Below are 20,068 nucleotides of genomic sequence, written 5' to 3'. Positions count from 1 at the left end.
ACGTGATATCTCCCTCTTTCTTTGAGGGACATGCAAACCGTGTCTAAGTTAACCAATATGACAACTTCCTGCGTGACTTCATGAAATAAACAAATCTAGATTTAAAGAAACATAGAAACGAATAATTTTTTTTTCCTTTTTTTTAAGGGGCGCTAGGTATTTCGATCCCCCTCCCGAACTTCAAGTTATCTATTTCCGCCTGTTTCTGTTTCCAAAAATGCTTAAAGCTGTGGAATTTCTTCGATGAACTATACGGACCCATAATTGATTTTAAAACAACCTAAACTATATCAATTTATGCAGTTGAATATAAAAAGGCAATACGGAGAACTTAATTTTCATGCTTGAGAGGATATAAATAAAAAGTGGAAATTAATGTTATTACCTGGATATCCAACTCAAAAGTATATATATATATGTCCGGAAAATTATTTCATATTTATTCTCCTGGGCCGTAAATCTCTAAGCGAACTCAATATTTCAAAAAAAATTGGGAATTCAATGCAATTTTTAAAATTATTGATATGACAGAAAACATCACCAAATTTTCGCATTTCTACAGTAAAATCGGCAATTTTAACACTGATTTCAATGAGGATCCACTCTTTTCCTGACCCTCAAACCCATGCTGATGCTGATTATGACGTCATTCAAAAAACCTCATTACTGGGAGTATTGAAAATGTGGCAAACCATTATGAAGACATAAATTATTATTCATATAGTAACAGGATTAGAGAAGTAACAAACCATTGTAAAGGCATATACATGCCTGAAACGCATTGCTAGGGAACCACGGAAACCAAAGTAAACGTTCCGAAAGTGATTGTTGACACCCAAAAACCATTGTTGTCCGACAGTTTTTTGCCCGTTTGGGGCATTTGCCCTTCACTTACGAAATTTTAAAGTAGCTTATCGTTCAAGTCGGGTTCCATTTGGTATATATGCAAAATTTGGCGACGATTGATCTAAAATTGTAGATTTGTATAGAGAACACACACATACACAGACACACACACAGACAGACAAACAGACAGACAGAAAATCAATTTTATATATATAGAAGATAGATTGATTTTTATTCAATTGCACTGATGTAATGACATTTTATCATGCGCGCAAGCTGTTTTTAATGCATTCGTTATTTTGAAAATTTGTAAAAAATCAAGTATTGTAGATACCGTAATTTCGCACAACTATGTTCCAAACGCCCGTGCTCACTAAAACATCGATAATCGAAATGGCAACAATATCTAATGGACCATTTAATTACTAAAGCAAAGAACATAGGTAGAGTAATATGGAGATGTGGTTATATGAGACGCCCTCTCTCCGATACTTTCCCGCGAATCAGCTGTTAGTTGGGAGTTATGTTTTTAACGTTATCTTGTCAGCTGCAAACTTTCTCAGCTACAAGTTACTACAACAAGCTGTTCTGCGCTATTGATGTTCTGTATTACAGGTAATTTAGTATTTACATATGTTTAATAAACATTTTTGCTGTTGCGTGCGTATAAAAATATTTATAGGGAAAGTAACAGAAAATTGTACTTTGCTCTCAACGGTGGTCCAACCATTTTTATGAACCACAAGCTGTTACCCGCAGCTTCTCTCACGGGGATTTGGTAATCTGAAAATTGCTCGTCGATGTATTCCCCCCATGTCACATTTGAACATCTCATGACCCAATTTGGGGGATGGATTTTCAGAAATCCTGTCTTAGTGGGTATCTACTTTATAAAATATAATACTAACTAAATTTCATATTTATGGGTTCAGTGATGATTGCTCCACATAACCTTTGACCCCCTCTCTTAAGGGGTTGAATTTTGGTTTCAACAGTTTCGGCTCCACTGATTTCTCCATGCGGCTCCTCCCACTATTGAACCCCTTCCTTATGACCCCCTTAGGGGTCGAATTTAGAAAAAAAAACACTTCTTCATCTTCTAGCAAAGAAGACAAAAGTGAATATATGATATAGTTGTAGTATATTCTCTAGCTATGGTTCGTAAGCAATTTATAACACGAAATATTTGATGGACATCGTAACACAACTATGGTCCAAAATTTAATTTTTTTTAAATCCATATTTGAGCTACATAAGAAATAAAAAAAAATGTTTAGCATTAATGCTTGATCTTTCTACAGTCAATATCAGCAAAAAAAAAATTGAATAGCTTGAATACAGAAGTTATGATGTAGAAAATGGTGTTATTTTGGACCATAGTTGTGTGAAAAATTTCGGTACGTAAAACTTTACAGTGGCATAAGATAGTACATATAATCAAAAATGTGCATACAAAATTGGAAATAAATCAATTACATATATATATATATTTCCACTAGAAACTAGAGTATATTTTTTACCATCTTAAACGTAAGAGACCCGGCGCACATTTTGAGAGGCACTGATCTAGACATTCTAGAAGAATACCGTTTCCATCTGCATGTATGAGACACGGAAATTAGCTGAGCAGATCCCATAAGAGGACACCTACGAATCAGGCCTGGTCCGATGAATCGATTAATTGGGTCGGTTAATTCATCAATTTTGAATCACATTTAAAAGGTTTTAGTTAAGTTAATCGACTCGATGAATTCGATTAAAATCCAATTGACATTGGTAATTTGACTGATTTATTTGACGAAAGCGATTAGATGTCTTAAAACATGTGCCTAGAAATAATAGTTTGGATAAGGGACCATATTTAAAAATTTTTGAATCAATACTTTGATCAAAGTTTTTAGCACAAGTCAATTCAACGGAAACTGATGATTTCAAATTGAGTTTGATGAGAGTTTTGGAAGCGAGACCAAAATTTAATGTTTTCACCATATAAACAGTAGTTTTTCCTATTCTTGGAAGCATCAGCTGTTCTCATTCCAAGTACCATTTAGGATGAGTTTCTAGGAAAATAAAAAGCACATTATATGATCAAGAGTAAATTGGAAATCAGTGCTTTCTAAAAAAATAACTGATTTAAAAGAACACGACAAGATCCAAATGAATAAATTCCAGGTTTTGACAAAATATGTTCAGCACATCAACATGCTTCTAGCGAGCATCCTTAATTTCTTGACTACGTATTCCTATGTTTGCTTATAATTGGCTAATAGGTGCGTGAAATGAATAAATATATTTTTATATAGCCATATAAAGGTAACGAAAAACATTCGATCAATCAATCGATTAATCAATTAAAAATTTTTGATTAACAAGTTGAAAATTTCAATTGATTCTAGCCCTACAACGAATCCGACTGGATTTTGAATATGGTGCAAAATAAAATGATTTTTAGTTTCTCATCTTCTTTCGAATTCCCATTTTTTTCCCATTGCTAAGCTGTTCATTTCGCCCGTTGGTCAGTTTCTTTTGCTTTTTCTAGTGCTTCTTGGTATTTTGTTGAAACTTATCATCAAATTTCGGGCCGTACTAGGAACAAATAGAGCGATTCAAGAATGAAACGTCTTTTTCCAGCATAGAAAAGGACTTTGACTACCTGCTTATATCTCTTCGTTGAGACAGAGCGGCGGACAATGTTCTGGTTAGGAGAAGTAATGAATTGTCTTCGTTCGCAAAGGTTTGACCGTGTTCACGCTATCAAACTTCATTACCTTATGAGATAACAATCAAACATTTTATAATTTTTAATTTTCATTTCAACGGAAAGGAAAATGAAGAAAATAACGTTAATAAAAAGTCTATATCACACGAATAACGGATATTGGCAACGTATTTTGATTTGTTTATCATGATAGAGGCGCGAGCGCGTAAAAACATGACGGCATCGATGTTTAGAGATTATGAAACGTACCCTGTAGTTGTATTCAAATAACCTCTGTCATAAAGAAAAGAGCTAGTTAACTCTTTCGCGCAAAATCTCCCCGAAAGAAAATGGAGATGAAAAAACTAATCTCACTTTGCAGAAATCGCCATTATCTTCGTTGTTAAAGAGGCGAAAGCGATCTGTTTTGGAATCTAATAGGCATCACTTAATTATCGGAAACGGATGAATTCCAAGTATAGGGATAATGGCACCCAGTTACAGTAATGTGGTTAGTGTGCAGTGCGGTCGCGCACTTTCTCGTAACTTATTAGATATTAATGATGGGGTTTCTTGAGAATAATCTTTTTCGATTGCCGAAATTAAGGAACTTGAGTTTTCGCTCGCGTGATATAGAAGGGAAAATAAATTATTTATAGCTCAAAACGGCATCTCTTAACACAAGCTGTATTCAAATAGATGGAAAAAGATGGAACTAAATAAATAAACTAAAATCGAAGTAGGAGTTGCGATAAGTAAAACACGCAATGTGTGTGCACCCACTCACGCAGTGACCAAAACTATACCGTAGTTGAATTTATTTTGTCTTATAAAAATGTTCACTCAAACGTATGAGAATAAACTTAAAAAATACTTTGTGTGGAATTCAAAATGCTACAGGTTGCTCTAACTGTTTTAGTAAAAACCACTTGGCTTTAACTTAGGCAACTAATTCAAAATCACTAGGGGACTTACATAATCAAAATTTTTCAAAAAAACAATGCAAGCTGCTCAATATGATCACATTGCAAACTTTTCTGATAAAAATAACATATTGATAACTATATCCGAAAATTCCCGATTATAAGTACGATGTCCATATGTACAGTCTAGTTGAACAAGGCATGTGGAAATGGGACAACGCTGTTTTTCTTTTCCACATGACAGGTTTCAAAATGTTAAATCGTGACATTTTTTTCCGTAATTTTTTCCTATTCAAACTAAAATCCTTTTTTTAAATACATAAAATGCGGGGAGTTAGAATGGAATTGTCTAATGTGTAATACGAATTACGATTGTTTTTATAAAATGTAGGGTAAATTCCATAAATTCCCTCATGAAATTCTTCCTTTCGGCCAAAAAGTGTGATCAGTTGAAAGAAAGTGACCATGACCATTAACTGAAGAAAGGGACCCCTGAAGAAGGCATACTTTCCGCATGCCTTCATTAATGGGGGGGGGGGGAATTCAAAAGAAACGCTACACGTACGATGATCATGGTGCATATAATACACGTATGATCATAGTGTATAAACCGTCATATTAACGGCTCGATTATGATATTGTGAACAGAGTACGGAAATTTTTGTAAACACATGAGCCTTCTTATCTCCTACGTAGTCTTGCAGGTTGATAACGCTAACTTATAGGGATCAACTGAGTCTGGTTCAACCCTAGCGTCAAAATATGTAAAAAGAAAACAACTTTTGACGGAAAGAAATTGATAGCATGATCCGAAGTCTTGATAACTACATACGAATCCCCTTCCCGTATAATGATATTGATCCAAATCAATGTGTGGGTCCCAGTTTCAAACCACCGATATCGTTAAGATGCCTCTGCAATCAGTAGTGCAGCAATAAATAGATAAAATGATTGCACGTAGATTTGTACGACCCATCTATAAAAAGTCACTGTGACCAAAGTTTGAATTGTGCCCCATAAGTAAAGAATCCGTGATTTCAGCAGTTTGTCTATATTTATAGTTTTTTTTCTTTTGATATTTTTTTTTTCAAAAGTATTTCTAGACTTCTGATAAAACTAAACCAAAAGAAAATTAACCATGTTTTAAAACAACGTCTGGGAATGTCTGGTAGCTTTCTCTTATTCCTGGATGCGAAACACTGGACGCTTCTCGCTACATGACTGTATTTCGTGTTGGAACCCGACACGAATGGCTTAATATTCATTCGACTCGGGAGTTCTACGTGATGGCATCTGATTACGTTCTCGGCACTTAATGTTTTTAATCACAGGATGTTTGAGCAGTCTGATTATGTATACCCTCTCTATAGCATAGTTTCCCACAACCTTTATTTTCAGAAATTTTTTCTCCCATCGCCCCCCAACGCAATCTAACCCATAGGATCCCACATTATACCAGTAGCTTCTACCGCTCCCCTGGAACATTCCATCGCCCCACAGGGGGTGGTAACGCCCACGTTGAGAATCACTGATCTATAGGTTTTTCCACTCTCTCTCTGCTCTGATGATCTGTGTGAGAAACGACACTCTCAGAACAGGGGCATTTAATTTGATTTTGTTCTTCATCTTATGTCCTAATTCCATAACTTTACCGCACACTGCGTGGATTGATGGATGTCAAATTACCCCTGGTTGAGGATAGATTCACTCTGTAAACTTTTTTCTAACTCATTAAATATCAGCTACTATGTAGTTCCCGCATATTTCCACGTCAAATTCAGAGACTAGTTCATGCGTATATAAATACAAGACATCGAATTACCTTTACGAGGGCGAAAATTTGTTACGATACCATCAGCCTCGTTGGAATGGGCTTGTCAATTGCAGTAGAAGCATCTTTCTACCGCTTTAAGCTATTTTAATTACGCGTTTTATCGAGTTTTTCTCCCAATCGAAATTTTCTCAGAACTAGCGCACATAATTGTTTCTTGACTAACCACAATAGGTTAAAATCCAATATACCCTACCCTGTCATCTACTGTCAATGACGTACAGATCAGCGCTTGGGAAACTAAAAAGTAAAATGTTAATAAAATATTAACACTTCCACGGTTCATACTTTCAATCTAATGTATGTTACGAAATGATATGCATTGTGATGTCCAAAATGTCCAAAAGTAATCTTGTCGGATTTTTCGGTAGTAGCCCTAAACAATGTTCCTCTTCCCCAAATTATTTGGCACATGTGCTGTACGTCATGTTTGGTAATGCATTATTCTCCATAAATGTTTTTTCCCCCCATTGATTTCATAACCCAACCGAATACTGCCAAAGAGCTTATTTCACTGAATAGAAAACAGATTCAACAGGTTTAACAAATCATCACTGGTCATGCTAACCTAGCGAAACATCAACACAACTGTGGATACACAGATTCGTCTATCTGCCCTATATGCGAAAAAAAGACGAAACTTCACTTCACTATATAGGACGTTGCCCTGCAATTTCTATCCCGAGAAGGAACTACTTTGTGATCATCAGGTGATGCTAAGTGAAGTAGTAAATGTAACCAGCATTTAAAACGTGGTAAATTTTCTTAATTATACTAAACACATGAACTCATGGTGAGTGTCAATTCTCTATTCTGATTCAAATTCTTATGCGCTATTTTTCAATAAATTCATGTTCAGTTTCCGACCATATCCATAGATTTCCTCTGCTTCTTTTTACCCTTAAAACGGTATAGCAGGTAGGAGCAGCCTCCTCATTTATTTAGATATGGCCTATATATAGATATATATCAATCATTTGCAAGTGTGTGTCCCACTTAAATTAATATTCAACAAAATGGTAGCAGTTGCAGTTGCAAAACACCTGGAAATCTCTCCAGAATAATACTTCCTCACATTACGTGAAATTATCTACGTGATCCATAATTTCTGTTACACTGCTTGGTATCAGAGCAATGGACATAATTGCCTAAGCTCTTCCCTTTTGGGACACCAACGATTGATGAAATGTTTCTTTCATTCATTTCATGCATTTTTCAGCAGTTGCTGTTTGGTCGTATGGGCATCGTTCTGAACGCTCAACGTGAAGATCCAGGCTCGAACCCCGTTGATTCACAGTGTTGTTTTTCTGCCGTTTTCCAACTTCGGGGCACGAATGCGGGCCCCGATCTCCAATTTGAAAAACCCTCTCTCCGCAGAGAATAGGCAGACGCTCAACATGATATACTTGCACATTTATCATCTTTACTTCCAAATATGTAACACGGATGACAGCACCATGAAGAACACGAAACAAGCACAACTCTGACAACACAAATACTTTAGGGCCATGCATATGCATACATACACTGACAAAACACGTTCCTGCATTTACCAATTCGTTAGAAATTCTGCTGAGGAAAGTGTACGAGGTGAATGTACCGTTGAGTAGTAGCACTAGTGGTTTTCATGTCATTGGATAATTAATTAATTTCATTTAGTGTAAAATTACGTGAATACATTTAATGTGCATTTTCATTCATTTTATTTAGATGGAACCTCGCTATAGTGGACCCGTTACATGACAAATTTCTGGGTTTCTTGAAATTTTTCGTAAAGAAGTTTGACTTTGTATATATGGGGAAAAAGATGGGAAAAACTTTAAGAGGTGGTAGTACACACTGAAACAAACAAAAAAAAAATTCTGACTCTGTGGTACTTATATTTGCAGCTCCGTAAGTGAAATGCATGTCTGCTTTTTTTTTAGTATTAATAAAGTGAGTCATTATCCCGTACGTTACAACTGTTGGAAAGAGGTTGCACACTGGAATAACTTCGCAGGGCTGCCGTCATTTATTCACTGTGACGCAGATTTGCATACGGTTTCTTCTTCTTCCCCAGGTTACATTTGCATGCATGGTGTTCTCTTTCTGCCGATAAATTTCAACGGTAATGCCATTTTAACATTTGTGGAGCAGCTGTTTCGAAACGGGCTAGTGCGTTTGCGTTTTTCATGCATTCTTTGATGACGATTGTTTGTAATGGTGTGTACTATGACGTCTTAAAGTTTTTCCCATCTTTTCTGAACAACCCTGTATAGAGTTTTATTTATAATTTACTGTGTGCGTGCGTGCGTGCGTGCGTGCGTGACATTTCTCTGGTACATTGACATTGCTCATATTGGCGATATATACCAGGGAAGTGATTCGTAATGCAGTTTGTTGCCGATAAAAGTTAGAGAATGAAAAATAATTTTGAAAAAAATAGTTAGATCATGTTTTGTACAAATAAAATAACATCGAAATGAAAAATATGCATTCGCGTGGTAAATTATTTTCAAAATAACTGCATATGTTGTGCATTTTTGAGACAATAAATCCTTTTTGAAGACCTGAAAAATTGAAGGCAGAATTATATCGTGGAGGAGCGAGTGAGTGGGTGTATGAAGTCACACTTGATGGTAAGGATGGCTCTATTTCCTCAGAAGGATGGCTTTACACATTTTTCTGCTGGCAAGATGCCCATATAACAGTAGAACCTCTCATCCTTTTTAGTTCACGTGAGGCGGCACCATGTTGGCGTTTTCTTTGTGACATTTATTTTACAATATCTCCAATAGGTGCCTGTAGATCACTGCCTACTTTCTTCAGTGTTTTTACTCGAGAAGATGTCTATTATTTCCCTTTTTTTACTCTACATCATTCTCACACGAACACATACTCTAGGATTAGATGGGAGTTCTCTTCTTACTTCCTCGCGACTCCAATTTCCAAGATATCAACACAGCTGCTGCTTTTATTTAGAAAGCGATAGAAGTTTCGTCCAGGACTAATCCAAATACATTGCTGTGTTTTTATTTTAAATCAATTTTTTATGCCACGAGTTGAGATTCTCTGTTTGTCTATGATTATTAAATATTTATCTTGTGCTATATCGCATAATATTTACATAGTGTGATTTATTAATTGTAAATATTATATACACAATGCAGCACAATATGCATGTATTTATTACTTTTATAACATTATACTTATATGCAAATTTATTTTATTATTCCATGGAATTTCGTTCGTCACTTAAATATACATTCATCATGGTAAAATTGCTCCAGGGACCCTACATTTTCGTGTCAGATCCTTTGGCCAAGGTCTTTTGTTGCCCCCCGCCTCCTCCAATCTAGTATTTTTCATAAGCTAAGTTTCAAACTTTCCACAAGTCCAATCATTAGTAAAATAGAACACCTCGAAGAAAAAATCGTAATCTTCTTCAGGAGGAGCATTTATACCGCATTTTAATAGGTTTTTTATAGCGTTTTTTTAAAGCGTTTACTATTTTATTTTTCTCAATGAATGCTCAACTATCACTTCCAGTTTTTGAAGACAATAGGCAGGTGACAACACATCGAACGCCTAACACGCACACTACGAACAACCGTAAATACTACTACCACACAACCGTACATATACCTCGGAAATATTACTCTGGGGAACTTCTAACGATTCGGTGCATGGCAAAACGCGTTGTGTGTGTTGCATATGTGTGGCCCTAATGTATCCATGTTGTCAAACGTATGCGTATATCCTGTTCCAGGGCTGCCATCTGACTTTCATATTTTGAACTAAGAATGACAGATGGTTGAATTTTCTTGTCATGTGAGTATTCTGTTGGCGATTTGTCTCCTATCCGTGGAGAGGCTTTTATCAAATGATCGCAAATACTATTTAACTGTTTGAAATACACTATGCTAGTTCATCAGTCAGCAAAAGTGTGACATCAGTATTAACTCTCTAGCCAATCGCTGTTCCTTGTCCTGTTTTTTAACTATTTCTGAGCTATCACTTGGAACGGCAAACGTGTTCTGTGCACACAAACGTGATCGACGAAGACGAGTCTGCTCTTTCTTATGGGCACGTATGTGGATACGTTACAAATGATATATGCGTCTGATGAACTCTTTTTGGCCTGCACCAAATCTTTACATTCTTTATAGGAACATCTACGATATATATATCTATGGTTTAAGCCAGAGCCATATAACAAGAGCCGTTTCATAAGGCTATATCGGTATGACGTCATGCATGACGTCATTCCCTGCAGAGTGCGCCCGCTCTGCTGCTACCTTGTTAATTACGGTAGCATTGTCCGTGTTACTGAATTGTGTTTCCAACATTATCTTTTCGATTATTTTGACCAGTATATATTTATTTATTGACTTGCTTCCTTCAGCCATTTAAACATTTCACATAAGAGGTTCTTCATTTGTCTTAGGAGGTAATTTCCACTAAGAATATTTCTCTCAGATCCATTTCAGTTGAATCACACACGTCCACTATTAATTCTATTATTGAGTTGATTGAAAGCCAACTCGAGACAGATAATTTCAATTAACTTCTGAAGTTTCTAATGATTTTTAATTATCTTTCATTTCTTCCATATCATGTTTTCATTTGCATTAGGTGCAGCTTTTAAATGCCCCCCTTGGACTTCGTTATCATCAATACAACTGCAACATGGGAGACAAATATAAGCGTTCTTACAGTTCACTCGATCGAGCCTCTTACATTTGGATATCCATATTTTGCAAGTCTCTAGGTCTTTAAAAAGGTATGTTAAATGACTTGAATTCTAAGTCTCTTTGGCTTCCGAGAATTGTTCTTGCACGTTGCAATCGCATAAGAACTCATATTTGTTTATAGCTCATTTACACTGGATTCACAAAAAATAATATAAAAATATCACCCTTGCATACCTGTGAGTCTAAGACAACACTAGAAACGATAGATCACTCACTCAAAAAAGATAAAATAATCTACAAAAACTTAAAATAATCTTCTTCAATACAGTAAGATTTGTTAGCTGATGGTTTCGTCTGCGGGAAAAAATCTGCAATGCCGTCACTTCACACAGCTCCTCCGAGGCCACACCAACTTAGCCTAGGCGGCAAGCGTAGCATCAAAGAGATGATATAGCCCTTACTATATAGCCTTGGATTTAAGCAGTGTTTTTCAAAGGCGAACCGGAGTCGGTCCGCAAAGCATTTCGAACAGTCAGTATGATCGTTATACATATAATCAGATTTATTCCAATATTATACCATCTTTACATTGATTTTTATTTCTGTCAGCCGTTAGGTTGTGAGAGAATTATATTTATTTATTTCTGTGTCCGCAAATTATTATTTTTCGCTTATTTATTTTTTTTATGGGCTGCAAATTCAAATTCAAATCAAATTTATTCATTTAATGTACACAGAAAACTTTTTTTCCTATTTATTATTATTTTCTCCCGTTAATCAAATTATTTTTTACATTCCCTGTATGTATATTTGGCAAATTATTTCTCGCATTTCAGCTGGTCCATGGAATTGTTCAACTATTTTCACTGGTCTGTAACTGTTAAACTAAAGATTGAAGAGCACTCATTAAATATGCATGTTTTGCTTTATATAGTCGAACTTTTCATTTGAACTAATTAAAATAATGCCAAACCATGAAGGTAGAAAGGATGATAATCAAGATCACATTGATTATCCTTAATGTATTCCATGGCTAGGAAATTTCTGAAAATACAAATCTTAATGAATTGATGTAAAAGAAGTTTGTGTGAGAATAAACTCTCGAAAAACAATCAAAATTTAATTAAACTCTTTATATCCGGTCATATAGAGACGGGGCGGGGGGTTATTTTCCGCCACGAACTTGAAAATTGAAGAAAATTCGAATTCTCAAAGATTCTTTCCATGAAATTAATACCTTCTAATGTGAAACAAGAAAACATGGAAGAGAAGAAACAAGAATTTATTTCCTTCATCTACGAATTCTCGCTTCTTATGTCTTGGACATTAACTTTTTAAAGTACGGATCGCGAGAGCATAATGCACTGATTACGGACAAATGCGTATCCATTTATTCGCTTGGCACGCATTGAACTTTATTTATTATTATTTTTTAGCTATTATTTCAAGTTCTTGGCCTGCCTATGTTGGAGAAATACGCCCGAAACTCTCTAAATGATTTTCACCGGATCAGCGAAAGGAAGAACCCATAAATTGCGTGTACTGCTGACACTTGGATCCTCTTCTTATCCCTCCGTCCCATTCTGCATTTTCCGAAGGTAAATCTCGAAGGATTTTCTCTCGGCTCACTCCGAGATCGAACATTTGCAGTCTCGCAATTTCTTACAACGAAGATCGCTTTAGAAATATTCAAATGGTATATTAAAAATTATAATGTATACTATAGTATTTATTTTATGCTGTATTTGCGAGAAACAAGAAAAGCCATTCTTCCGCTCTCACTTCGAGAGAGCTTTCGAAAGAAGGGCTGGAAAAAACAATCACATTAATATTCAGTATCAAAAAGCAAATGCAGCGTACACCGGTAATGTGATCACACACGTTAGGACTAACAGTTTCCATTAAATGATTGGTAACAGCCGTATTCCCTCGTATTAGCAGTTATTGTTATCCCGGCATGCTAGGTAATTTGGATTGCAGATCCTGGAAAGTTTTAAATATATGAATAAATAACGCGATCCTCACGTATTCCCAAGGGATCAGCACGATCCGTCCAGGGAATTTGTTAGTAGACATCCATGTCCGAACCGGGATTCGAACCCAGACCTGCACAGTGGGAGGCTAGTTCCCTAACCATTCGACTGCCAGGTAGCAAATATTTATTATAATAATCAATCGAATTGGCTGAATGTGATTCTTATTAAACCTCTCTTTTTCCCGGAATGCCGTTAACGGAGCAGACCCCAAAATTCAAAAATCTGGTGTCTTTCGAGTTTGGTTGCATGCCGGGAATACGGTATATGCCAAAAAAAAAAAAATACCGCCTTAAAAGTGTTATGACCATATGTCCCGTTTGGTTGGATGGGAGGTATAGAAAAGAGGAACAACTTCAGTTTTCTTTTCCACAAATCAAGTTTTAGAATGTTAAATCGTGCATTTTTTTCTTCATTCGATCTAAAACAGAATTTTTTTCCTATTCAAATTAAAATCCTTTTTTATTCTAAAATTGTCGGAATATTAATGTCTATTGTGCTGCGAATTACTATGCTTTGTATGATGTACGGTATGTTCCATAGATTCCTTTATGAGAGTCTTCTGGCTGAGAGCCTATGAGTGTGATCAGTTGACAGAAACTGACCATGAACTGAAGAAATATACTTTTATTTTGAAGAAAAGGGTTTCTTTTTACCTTACAAATGCTTTCACTATGGGATAGTGAATGTACGCTACATGTGCATAGATCATAGCGGCTATTACGAACCCATTAGGAAAATGTCGATTCTATACAAAGATATGCACGCACAGAAAGATTAAAAGATGAATAATATCATTAATCTGAATGATAGTGCATCATTGTTTATTGTATTGTATTTTTAAAATGTGTATCATTAAATTAATGAGAGGCATATATAATTCAAGAGTAAATGAAAAATAATCGAAAATGAACGAAAAATGATTGGAAATTAGTGAGAAAAATTATCCCAGAGAATTTATAAAAATAACCGAAAATTAATGACAGAAATAATTCCAGAATTAATGAACACAGCATAAGTGAAGGAAACGATTTCAGAATTAGAGAAAAATTTCAGTAATATATGTCCCGCTGTCCGAGGGGATCCTTGGCTGTGTTGGAAAACCTGTTTAGAAGCCACGAATAGATATCACCAATTTCAGAAGTTAAAAATTTCGTTATAATTAGGAATATCTAATAACAATTTTAAAATGAAAATTGATTGATAAGTTCATCAAGTCAACGAGGGAAGACGTGGTCCAGGACCTGGCACCTGGCCACAGAAAACAACAAAGGGCTCACTAAAGCTAGAAAAATATTATAAGGGCTCATCGATATAAATTTTGTACCATAGAAATTTTTAAATTTGTATATACCTTTTCTTCCTTTTTTCATAATAATGTGTTTATATTCATGTACTGTATTTCATATGCATAATAAAGCATCCGGCACCGCCCAGCCCCACATCCGGGGCAATAGCTAAAATTGACAATGGTCGATAGAGCCTGGGCGGTGCACGGTATGGAATGAAATGAAATAAGTTCATCGTGTCGTTGATTTTGTGTCGCTGCTGAAAAAAAGGGTTAACAACCCCCTGGTTTAACATTTCAACCACGTGTTTTAATCATTTAATTCTAAACAACCCTAACTTCTGAGATGTTTCTATAAATCACGAAATAGTAAGCAAGAAAAACAAGTGAAAAAAATAATATCCTGAAATTTATATTGACATTATTTTAAAAAAAATGTCAATCTTTGTTTACATATTGATTGAGAAAAGACCAAAATTTATTGTGAATTTTATGACTTAGCTATATTTAGATTTTCGAATGTGCTTTTATTACCTTCCTTTCCTTTGTTTATGGTTCGTCAATATCCTCAAATAAGTATGAATATTTTATATTTTACAGATATATAAGAGTATGCGCCCATTCCTATTCCAGGGCTCTTCAACGCATAGCCCGTGGAACACATTTAGCCCTCGGAGCATTTTTGTCGTGGCTCATCGGTCACTTTCGAGAAAATGGTTAAAAACATTGAAAAACAATTACTTATAGAATTGAAGAAAGAAATAATTCCAGAACAAATTATTGAAAATTGTTCCAAAACTGAAATAATTTTTGAGAAAAATAATTTCAGAATCAGTGAGAAAAATAACTTATAGAAATCAAATAGAGAAATAATTTCGTGTTTTTTTTAATAGAAATTATTTCACAATCAATAAAATAATAACTACATAATTGTTGAAAAATTGATATCAAGGCAAATCGAGATGAGGATTTTAATTTCAGAATTACCAAAATAAAGTACAGAATTATTTAAAGTGATTTCAGATTAAAATTAATCAAAATTAACTAAGTTAACGAGTCAGATCAATCAAAAGCTTTCTCAGAATTAGTGTTAAAAAATGTTTTCAGAACTATTCATAATTGATAATTGATAAAATAAATAGTTTCAAAAGAAATAAAAGTCTTCAACTATTTTGTTCCTGTTTAACGTGGTGCCCAATTAACCCCAATCTATCTATTACTGTGTCATTAAATTACATAAGTTGGTGGCCAACGGGATTCGTTGGAAGTTTCAATTTGGCCCGCGTGCCTTAAAGGTTCAAGACCCTTGTCAATTCTATATAAGTCAAATAAAATGCAAGTTGGAAAAAGGGGAATACATATTTATACCGCATAAAACCATCCTCGTGAAGTGCCAGCAGTTGTTCCTCGAAACAAATTATTCGCCGAAAATATCTCATTTTCCAATTTTTACTAGTTTTTCTAAGATAGCTGCGCGTTGAGAAAGATCAAATGATAATAATAATGTGCTGCTCTGGCGTATGAGTGAAACCTAGTGAACGGCTGCTAAAAATTGCTCATAAACTTCAAACCACAAATTTCTTGCTTACTTTTGGTTTAATTCGAAATAACCAGCGATTGGAAGAGTTTTGTACAAGTTAAAACGAGTAAAAACATATATCCCATCATTTTTAGGAGCACGAGAAGATAGTATTAAATTCAAATGTTTTTCCATTCCCATGATGAAAAATAAATTCATTATGATAGATACTAAAAAACCAAGGTTTAAATCTTGAATATGTTTTTTATTCACGCTAAATGGACTTTTGAAAACATTTGAAATTTTAGAGAAATCATATCAAGAATTCACAAACCTTGTTTCTTTTGACAATCATTGAGCCATTCATTACAGATTCATTCCTATTGTCAGTACCTATTTTACTCGCTCATCGCCTTATGGAAAACAAGTTTAATCGATTTTGCCAGAAATTTCTTTAATAGTAATTAGTATTTTTGTTGATTGCATGTTGTTGTTTTTTTTAACTTTTGTGTTCCACTGACGTTTTGTGGTGGACGGAAAGAAGTGGAAAACTTTTTGAGGGTGACTACTTGGGAACATCGCGTGATGTCGGCAGCACTTTCGCGCCCTAGTGAAGCAGTGGTAAAATCCTCGTCTTTCACTATGAACGTTACCGTCAAGGTTCAAGGGTTCGAATCCGGTCAAAGAACATCAGAATCAAGTTCTTTACTTACCGATCCAGGGACGACCACCGATAAATGGCGCGTTCATTTCTCACCCAACTCCACGGGTTGGAAATTGCCGTATGACGTTAGTGTGCGATAAAGAAGTAAGGCGAATGCCAGGGAACCATTTTTCCAATATGACATGAAAGCCATCGATCTTTTCAATAGCACAGGGTGGTCCAGAAGTCCTGACATGATTTAAAAATATATATATTGAAGATAGAGACGAAGAGAGGGCTTGAAGCATTCGAAAGAAAAAGTTTCAGGAGTTGTTTTTTTCCAAGTAATACAAAATTTCTACATTCACACCTTTAGTGGAATGGAAGATGTGAAGCTTACGTGTCATTTCTTTTTATTGCCATGTTATTTGTAACATGGGTGTTACACAGAATGGAAGTAAAGATCAAAGTAAAATGAATGGAAGTACAAAAAAAATCTTTGAAACTTCTTTTTCAAATGCTATAAGAGTCTGCCTCTATCTTTAACAGCTTTTTCATATTTTGTTTTTAAACAAGTCAGTACTTCTGGACTAATTTATTGAATTCTGGACTCAATTTTATTCAGGATTCTGAATAAGATTTATATATATTATTATATTATAAAAATAATAAGTTGATTGCTTTCTTATCCTAGCTCAAGAACCCCCTCTCTCCCGTTATGAGCCACTGCACTAAACTATACGCTTAAGCAGAGACTTCTGAATTTATTTGTTAAAAGGCCCTGTATCTTAGGAGTTCGGCCGGATAATGGCTGATCTTCTGCAAGCCTAGACCAAGCTTCTAGGCTTGCAGGCCCCATTTCTTCTCTAAATAAAAGCAAAAGTGCATTCATTTAGAGTTATGCCACCCTTAAAGGAAACATATATATTCTCAATAAAGTTATATTTATTAGTTTTTTTGTTGTTCTTAACTTATAGGCGCCAATGCGAGGTGATCAAATCATGAAAAAGTTTCACGGCAAAAAGACCTACAACTGTACAAATATTTAATCATCACAGTTTAAAAATAGATGGCAGCACTAAAACGAATTCACGCACAATACTAGATACGCACTCAAACTGTTGGGTTAACATGCACACTTCTTGAACAACTCATTCGAAAGTAAATTCATCATGGCGATAGATCAGAGTTGTGCTGGGTTCGAAAGAAACAAAGCCAAAGTAGGAAGAAATGTGTGTTATCTGGGTCCACTCACGATGGAGATGAGAACTAATCACCAAATAAATAGGTGATTATCTTGGATGAAATTTGGTATGAATGTGCAATGAAAACTATGTAAACACTCGAATGAAAAAATCCCGTTCGAATAAGCAGAAAATGCCAGAGCTTTAGAATTTATGAATAAGTAGAACTTGATCATCTTTAAAAAAAGAAGAAAAAAACAATTGATACATGATCTAAAAAAACGAAGGTGTTTTTCTGATATAATGAACTGCGAAACAAATTTTCACCATGAGTCTGTTAAGCAATTTCCGAGAATAGTAATAAAAAAAGTAAATACTTCGATGTTTCAGGACAATATCAACAAAAATGCAAAAAACGCTAAAAATAAAGTAATAAAAAAACCCTTTTTTTCATCGTAGAAAATTAAGCAAACAACGAGCAAATAAAAAAATTGTCGGTTGTATAGTTCAAGTTGATAATCTTTTCTCTCTTTTCACAAAGCTTTCGAAATGCTCGAATGATTTTCCTTGAAGAAATTGTCCTTTTAATGACGGATTTTTTTTTAATTCAACGTGAATTTGTATTTGATCAAGTGCGAATGAGTAAAAAAAAAGCAAATTACAATTACTATTTTTCACAATTAATATTACAACAAAATACCGTGTTTTTTTACACATTTCTAAATTGTGTTTCGAATAAACAAGTGGCTTCCGATCAGTTATACGCTTAATAAAACGTTCTTAAAACATACAGCACTCCTCGACGTATCAGCATTTCGAAATGGCATATAAGTGAGTTTTACGGGAAACAAAAAGTAATTTCATTGTGAAAGGAATACATAATTTTATACAAACTTTTGAAGAAAACAGGATTTTGATGAATTATGTAAATAAGAAGTTAAAATTAACGACTCATCACTTCACGTATGGATTTCAATGTTTACGATGTATCACGAAAGAAATAACTCGGAACAGAAATCAAGTTTTTTTATGTTTCTTTGAGAGTAGGCACAACTTTAACTTCAAACCTGAGCCAAAACTAACCATAAAAATATTTTTTTTCAATTGATTTGTATTTTTTTTTGTGTTTCAAAATGTCCTTTAAAAAAGAAAGTTGCGAAAAAATTAATTAATTAATTAATTTAATTAATTTGGGTCGTTATCTTTACTTACACCATTTGAGATAGGTACTCTTACACATACCTTAAGTCTTAATTAAAATAAACGGAATCATTATATATAATACAATTTAAAACCGTTAAAGTGAAGGTACACATATGTGTACCTCTGGAGTGAAAAGGTAAAAAAAACATAAAATTTTATTTTCGTACTAAACGAATTTTCCCTTAGTTTAGAAAGTAATGTTATAGTAGGTTTATAATCACCATACATAACGGAAAAGTTTACCAACATAATGCCATTTTTGAAGAGAAATAAATTAACTTTACGCGACTGAAAAATGAACAAGATTATGAATAGAATCCATTATATGACGCAATTATTACCTATTTTGACGTTGTCTGGCCTTGCGTAGGCGATTGTCAGCAATCCAAACGAAACAACGGCTGTCCATAAAGAGTATATCCACTTGGATTTTAATGGTCCCATGACAGAAAAAAATTTCTGGCACTCTTAAGGTACTCGAGCCCTGCCCCATCTGGAACCCATCTCATCCACATTGAGTGACCACAGAGACTTCATCTCCGTCTTCCACCTCGAGAGAAAGAAAGAGAAGTACTTTTTGTTCTTCGCCGTATGATATTTCTCTTTTCACGGTTTTATTCCCGGCTCTGAAAAGTTCCGGAATTTATCCGCTGCATTCCAGCGACACGACACGAGCGAATGAGAGCCGAGACTCTCTGTGGAAATGGCTGTGCGCCTTCTTCGCAAGAATAGCCCGGCCGGAATGCTGCTACTGCTGATGAGAAAAATGCGATCGTTGCAAGCAGTGGAAGCCACGTATTCGTGGAGATCGCCAAATCTTCTCCCGGCGAGATCTGCACTCAGCTTATCCCCTGTTTTCCCCATTTGGCCTCGGCATTACTTTATGCAGGAAGGGACAATACACGTAATCTCGGGGCAAAAGTAAATTATTCATTTCTGTAACATATTCCGAAGAGAGAATAACTTTCCCTCGAAGATGTCATACATCTCATGATCAATTGGTGCACAATTCATCGATATTCCTGCTGTTTGAAAGGAGAAATCTTTTTTATGTATGCCTCGATAAGATTTCACCATGAAACGTTTCCAAACCTCACGGTTATCTATACCAATAAACAGTACAATAAAAAACTGTTATAATGGGTACGGCTTATAACGCGAATCCCGCTATAACGAGTAATTTGCAAGTGATTTTCAAACAGATAATGTTAAAGATACAAACAATAT

At 35.0% G+C, this 20,068-nt stretch overlaps 1 protein-coding gene across 2 annotated transcripts in view; it reads right to left on the bottom strand.

The window, feature by feature from the left end:
- The window catches only part of LOC149076766 (glutamate receptor ionotropic, kainate 3-like), a 90,338-nt gene extending 70,779 nt beyond the window's left edge, over positions 1-19,559 (bottom strand). For both annotated transcript variants that reach the window (XM_089244427.1, XM_089244428.1), the window contains exon 1: positions 19,183-19,559. In XM_089244427.1, the coding sequence (XP_089100553.1) occupies positions 19,183-19,285 (103 nt within the window). In that variant the 5' untranslated portion in view covers positions 19,286-19,559. The remainder of the gene's footprint in view (positions 1-19,182) is intronic.
- Between the last annotated feature and the right edge of the window lie 509 nt (positions 19,560-20,068).

Source organism: Pholcus phalangioides, unplaced genomic scaffold (assembly GCF_987345545.1).
Source record: "Pholcus phalangioides strain wild (caught in Gottingen) unplaced genomic scaffold, Ppha-v1.0 ptg000015l_1, whole genome shotgun sequence".
NCBI classification, from domain to species: Eukaryota; Metazoa; Arthropoda; class Arachnida; order Araneae; family Pholcidae; genus Pholcus; species Pholcus phalangioides.
Note: the sequence above shows the minus strand (reverse complement) of the source record. Positions and strands in the feature narration are given on the sequence as shown.